This window comes from Bidens hawaiensis, unplaced genomic scaffold (assembly GCF_021521415.1).
Source record: "Bidens hawaiensis isolate Kalapana, Puna unplaced genomic scaffold, B.hawaiensis_p1.1 tig00002507_1, whole genome shotgun sequence".
Classification (NCBI taxonomy): Eukaryota; Viridiplantae; Streptophyta; class Magnoliopsida; order Asterales; family Asteraceae; genus Bidens; species Bidens hawaiensis.
The window spans coordinates 265426-272562 of NW_027491137.1; the positions used below are offsets into that span (position 1 = coordinate 265426).

Here is a 7137-nt window from a genome sequence, read left to right on the forward strand (position 1 = left end):
AGAGGAGGGTCTGCCATGGTTCTCCGACATCGCGAATTATCTAGTAGAAGGAGTGGTAGTTAAGGGCTTGAGTTGTCAACAGAGGAGGAAGTTTTTCGCAGATGCTAGCCACTACATATGGGATGCACCGTATTTGTTTCGTGTAGGCGCCGGTCGAGTGTTGAAGAAGTGTGTGAGTAGGGAAGAGGGCCGTGAGATTCTTAGGCATTTTCATGAGGGTTTAACTGGTGGCCACCATGGTCCGGCTTCCACTACTAGGAAAGTTCTAGATTCCGGTTTTTATTGGCCATCGATTTTTAAAGACTCACACGAGTTTGTCAGACAGTGTGATGCATGTCAGCGCAATGGTAACATCTCATCCCGTAATGAGATGCCCCAAAACCCTATTCAGGTTTGTGAGGTTTTCGATGTTTGGGGCATTGATTTCATGGGTCCGTTCCTTTCTTCTCTAGGGAACCGATACATTCTCGTGGCTATCGATTACGTTTCCAAGTGGGTTGAGGCTCAAGCCTTTCCCACTAATGACGCCCGAGTTGTAGCGGGATTCTTGAAGAGGTTGTTCTGTCGGTTTGGTACTCCCAAGGCCTTGATCGGTGATAGGGGCACGCATTTTTGCAATGCCTAGATGGAGAAGACGTTGGCATGGTATGGGGTCACCCATCGGTTTTCCACCGCTTATCACCAACAGACGAGCGGGCAAGTGGAGAACGCAAACCGAGGTGTTAAGCGAATTCTGGAGAAAACTGTCGGCAAGACCCGAAAGGACTGGTCCGATAAGTTGGATGACGCGCTTTGGGCTTTCCGCACAGCGTTTAAAATGCCTATTGGGACCATACCCTTTAGGATGGTTTATGGGAAAGCGTGTCATCTGCCGGTTGAGTTAGAGCATGGGGTATATTGGGCGTTAAGATCTGTTAATCTTGACCTGACCCAAGCTGTGAAAAACCGGTATCTCCAAATTTATGAGGTTGAGGAGTTGAGAGATGAGGCGTATGCGAGATCTTGGAGTTATAAAGAGCGTATGAAAGCGTTACACGATCGGTAGTTGAAGAAGGTGAAAGAGTTTAAGTGTAGGGATCGAGTGTTGGTTTTGTAATTACCGTCTGAAGTTATTTTCAGGTATACTTAGATCGAGATGGGGAGGACCGTATATGGTCAAGGAGGTGTTCCCGCATGGTGCTGTTGAAGTTCGAGATGTTGATGGGAGCTCGTGGAAGGTAAACGACCATAGGTTAAAGCATTATATTGGTGGGCCGGTTTATTCGGTCGAGGAAGACATGTTTCTCCTTGACATCCCTAGGTTGATTGATTGATAGGGATAGGACTTCGGGTGACTACCCGAGTGTAGATTTTGTATATGTTTTTATTTGTTTTCTTTTATTTTTGTATTTTGAGTCAGTTTTAAGTTTTAGAGTCTGTTTGATGTCTGCTTTGGGTGCTTTGAGCTTTGTTTTGCAGGTTTGGATGCTAACGTTCGTACTTAATCTCCATTCGGACGGGGGCACTCTAAGCTTATTGATTTTAGGAGAGTACCCAAAAGTTGCGGCCGCGAATGAAATGCTATACGGTCGTTTTATCGGAACTTGACTTATGAAGATCACTGACTTATTACCAGGGGAGTCTGTTCCATTTTCTTTATGCTTTGCTTTATTTTATTTTATTTTATTTCTGCTTTATTTTGGTCTTTTTCCTGTCTCACATTGAGGACAATGTGAAATTTAAGTGTGGGGATGGGAAACTGGCGTTTTTTAGGTAGTTTAAAAAATAAAAAAAAGTATATATTCATATAAAAAAATAAAAAGAAAAATAAAAAAAAAGAAAATAAAAAAATTAAAAAAATTATGTCCCTTGAATTATATATTTTGCGACAAAATGGAAAATGATAGAAAAATTGGGGATTGGTTTTTAAAACTACTAATATATATGAGATATAAAAAAAAATAGAAAGCATACTTAATTTGGGATGTGTCGGTAGGCCCAACTAGCCTTGAAAGGTTTCCCCTGATTATTATTAATATACCTAATAGTCATAAACCTTGTGGGTTCTCATCTTGAGGGGGATAGTGAAGCTGGAAATTCAATAAGGCATAGCGAGTATTACCTTAATCTTTAAACCTTGAAGTGGTGAGAATTATATGCACCTAAAATTTAGCACTCCACTCTATTTTATGAAAGTAAATAACGAGTGGTGGCGCCCGACCATGTCCATCATTTATACGAGCTTAGAAAACAGTTATATATTTAGGTAAAAGATGCCTAAGAGCACAAATTTTTGTTTCACGAACGTAAAACATGTGTGAATATTTTGAAAGTAAAGTGAATGAGAAAGTTATGCAAATGCCAAAGAAGCATTCATAAAAAAAAGAAAAAAAAAATCAAACCAAAAATAGAAAAAGAGGCTAAAAGGCACATACTAGACGGGGCCGAGAGCTTACGTGTTACCAAGGGGATGGTGACTCTGAGGATACACTATTGAGGCTCAAGGTTTTTAGTCAATAAATATTTTTAGGAAATACTAAGGGTGGAGGCCTGAGACCGTCATATACTGGGTTGCAGCTCGGGTGAAACAATGTTGGGCCGAAATCCGCTAATATAGTTTTAGGTTTAGGAACTGCTCGTACGACCTCACTTGACCATTCATCCATATAAATTCCACCTAAGTGCAATTTCTTCTTACCATTAAAGGGTTTTAGCTTACGGTGATAGCTTGAACCAGTCTGCTTCAACCCGGTTTATATTTTCTTGATTATGCTTGAGATGGGGGTAAGTGGATCTATAACTCTTTAGGTGTGAGACCCATAGGTTTATTGATATCACTTAAACTTAATCAATGAATATGATGGGATGGGCTTGATAGGTTGGTGGTTGGGTTTAAGTGGACAACAATATCGGCAATCGCGGTTTTTGCGTTTATCTATTATTAATTAAGATAACCTAAATGTTTTAAAAATTAGTTTTCTGATTATGATTCCATTGCGAATAGCTTTTTCAGGGACGAAAAAGATTTAAATGTGGGGATATTTGATGTGGTCTCAATTATACATATTATTATATAAATATTTCCTACTTTTAAGTGCTTTTGAGCCAAGTTTTTATGGAATATTATTAATATTTGGTTCACATATGAGTTTAATGGTTTCTAGAGACAATGAGCTAAAATGAAGCATTTTTACTAAACTTGAGACCGACGAATGAAGAGTCGAGCATATGTTATATTTTAATAATCATTACTTTTATTATTATAATGTATTAAGTATGTTATGTGATGTTAATTTAAATAAAAAAAAAAGAAAAAGAAAAAAGAACGTGCATATATCTATCTAGTCATGTGAACTTGAGTTTTCAAACTTAAAAAAATAAATAAATAGATAAAAAGCATATTAATTGGTTGAATATAACAAAGCCCATGTACGTAATTTATATTATGGTTAAAACAAGTTTTGATGGGCTTTTGTAGGTTAAAAAAATCATTACGAATATTATTGTATAAGGCGGTGGAGGAAGTAAGAATGTATTGGAGAGACCCAGCAGCCGCCACATACTTGGAAGTTGAAAGAAGATTCCAGCAAAAAAAAAAAAAATCAAATACATTGACATAGGTGGAAAAGGGTGTTGGTGGAGGAAGAAACAAGACATCATCATTTAAATCATTATTTTTCTCCTTGATTGCCTGGGAAGTCAACGAACCAAAAAGAAAAGAAAGAGAAGAAGACAGAAGACATATATTTTAGAAGCATAATCCGTGAAGTGGAATATTATTATTATTTTTTTGGAGGTGTTTGGGTTCACACATACTCATCCAAACACGGTTATCTTGTTTTTTTAACTTTATTATTTTATTATGAACTTAGTTGAACCAATTAATTATTTTATGTTTTTGAACATGGTTGTTGGCTAAAACCTTTTTAGTTGCCTAGGTCTTGAATGAATATTTGTTGAAGTTTGGATTGTTTGTAGGTTTTATTGGTGTTGGGCTAATATTATTGTAATAGACCTTTTGATGCTTTTAAGATGAATATTGTGCTTATTATTAATTTACTTTTATTCAATAAGTTCCATATGTGTCTTCGTGAATGTCTTTCATGTGTAGAGGCATATTAGGTTACCTACTGTGTGTTTGTAACTAGTTTATGGTTTATAGTCGACATAATCCATAGGAACTATTGTTTAAGGGTTTAGAGATTTTAAGTGTTCTACCTATCTTGAGACTGAGAGGTAATAGATAGTTGGGGTTGTCTTATTCATTAGGCGGTTTGGGTATAGGTTACACGAGAGTGGATTTTTCCCTTATTGTCTTTTGATTTTTGCTATCCTAAGTCTTTTTGAGCATCTTTAGGTTACTCCTTACATCCCTTACACTCCTGGATGTATTGTGATTAGTGAGACTGAGAGGTGATCTAGTCATTAGAGTATTTTAATATTGTTGGAGAGACTGAAAGGTAATCCAACCAACCGGTTTGCGTCATACGTCCCTTAGGTAATCCTTTTAGGTGACACCCAGAGAATGATCAGGGATCCACTAGGATGTTTAGGGCGTCATATCTTTAGATCCCGGTTCCATCACAGTTTCCATAGCCGATAAGCATCTAAGATTCACAAATATGATTTCAAGCCTAGGTAACGCCTTTCTCATTATTGTCTTCGTCTAAGTCTTTAGAGTTTAAGTTTAATTTATTAGTTAATTTAGCTTAATTAAATAGTCTAAATAATTATTAGTTTTAAAATAAAATATATAAAAATCCAAAAATAATCTTTTTCTTAATTATTAATTTATTTAGCTTTTAGAATCTAGTTCGTTAATTTAATTAGTGTCTCTAGGGTTCGATACTCCCGGACTTCCCATAGCTATTCTACACCCGATAGGTTCACTTGCATGTTGCTAGTGGTTTGGTTTAGGGTATTCTAGGTTTTTATTACTCGTTGTACTAGGTCGATTAATTGCATTATTTTTATATACCACTTTTAGGCACATCACTTGTGTTGTATAGTTGTGAAATTAGGCTTGATTATGTGTTCTATTTTAGGTTAATCTTTCTGTAAGTTAATAACTTAAAATAATTAGGGTTAGCTCAATTTTAGGGCTATTATATGTTGATTATGGAGCTGGTTATGTTAAATTGATTCATGTGTTGTTAAATTGTAGGACAATTACAGGGCAATTTTAGTGTTAGCTTAATTCTCTGTTTATGTGAAACCGATTCTTATGTTGTTTATATGAAGATAATTATGACAATTCTAGGTTGATTCTATGTTGATATGTTAAATTCGTTACAGAAGGGGAGTTGTGGATGGCTAAAGTGGGCACCTGCCCCGTTGTGAAGATGTAATCCATGCTATGGTGAAGATGATGAACAAGAAAGATGAGTTTGTGCCAATGAAAACCAAAGAAGTAACAAGATTAAAGATTGCGTTAGGAATTACTTGGTTGTTGTTCTTTGTGTTTGCTTGTGTTTAATGATTCATTAGTTTGGTGTTTGTATTTTCAGTATGGGATAATGTAATGTTTGTACTTGTAAGTCTAGTTTATGTTAAGTTTTTATAGTTGTTTAATCCCTTTGATTGTTTTTATTTTGCACATTAGCAGTCATGTTGCGGCCATGATGAAATTGTAGAGTTTGAGAATGATGCAGGGCAGGTGGAAAAGCATGTTTGTAAGGTTGGCATTGAAGCGGGTAAACCGCAAGACCAGGTTGTTGAAGTTGACAAGGAAGTGTTCAATTTGAAGAACATGAACTGTTGGCCTATTTAGTGCAAGGAGATGAAATATTCACAACAAATAAAGAGCATGAAATGGAGCCGGGCCATGATTATGACCCTGAGGTTTTGAAAGCATCTTATGACTATACTATGGAGCTAGAGGAAGATTACTATCATGATCCATATGAAGGCGAGCACGATTGGGACTCTGACTGGTCAAATGATGATTGTCATTGGAAGTAACAGTGAAGTTGATTTGTAGTAATATTTGTAATTTATTTGTAGTGTAATGTTTAACTTGGAATAAGGTGGTTTAATAAAAATGTTTGCATGATGTTGCTGATATGTCAAAGCATTGGAAGTAGCAATAAAGTTGTTTGCCAAACCATTATAGTGCATAACATAGCCTCAAAATGTGGAACATATAAAATGCAAAACTAAAACAACATATAACAATTAACATTCCACTTAAACTGTCATACATAAAACCTTCATAACATATGATGAGTTTTAAAAATGTCATGCAAACCACAATTGTTTTGAGATTGTCAAGCATAAACAACCCACATCGACCTTAAAAACTAATATTGTTGACTTCATTTGGCTTGACTTGGTTGGGGTGCTCCTTGTGAGGACCTGATTTTTGATTGGGAGCTTGTCCTTGTATCAGGTTAAGGTCTGCAACTCCTGATGTTGTGACCAAAATTTCCCGATTGCTACATTTCACACTCTGCCGCACTCTTGTTAGTCTCTCTCCTTAAGAAAACACTTGCTGAACCTCATCCTTTGTCATATTCTTCTTTTTAGAAGCTTCCATCATCATCATCATCATCATCATCATCATCTTCTTCTTCTTCTTCTTCTTCTTCTCATCCCATGCGTTTTTCATGTTCTTCTTGGGCCTCTCAATCTATGTGAAACAAAAAGTCAGATTACTTAGCTGTTTATGAATTCTTGCACACTGCTTATGATGTTTTAGTTAAGTTAATGTTGTTGGGCATTCTGAACGGGTCCACATATCAGGCCCTGGGATTGGCATGATTTGGTGCACATACACTTTCTTCCAAGTGTCTAACTAGTATGTTTCATCAACCCACTTTTCCAGTGGACCAACAGGGATGTTATTTTGTGCCATGTCAAATAGAGCTACAACCCCATGTTTGCATGACACTTCTGTCAAGTCCCACTTCCTACATGTACAGGTTCTCTTATCCACATTAACAACACATTAGCTCCAAATACTTTTTACCTACCAATATACTCACAATATTAAAACATGATGCTTCATAAGAGTATGCTATCACAAAGAATGTAATGTAGTATAATGTTACCTGGTAATTAGCTTCATCGACCATCATAACTGACACATTATTTACTTTTGCTTGTCTTTCATCCCAAACTTTGGTTGCATATGGTGTTAAGGGCCCTTGGCAGTTGCTT

General features: G+C 36.4%; 1 protein-coding gene across 1 annotated transcript; it reads left to right on the top strand.

Annotated features, from left to right (window-relative positions):
• Positions 1-625: 625 nt before the first annotated feature.
• Positions 626-5940, top strand: LOC143619779 (uncharacterized). Its single transcript, XM_077091628.1, has 6 exons — positions 626-1019; positions 1120-1217; positions 5025-5036; positions 5144-5155; positions 5585-5672; positions 5750-5940. Exons 1-6 carry the CDS (start codon positions 626-628, stop codon positions 5938-5940), a joined length of 795 nt encoding a protein of 264 aa, XP_076947743.1.
• The last annotated feature ends 1197 nt before the right edge of the window (positions 5941-7137 follow it).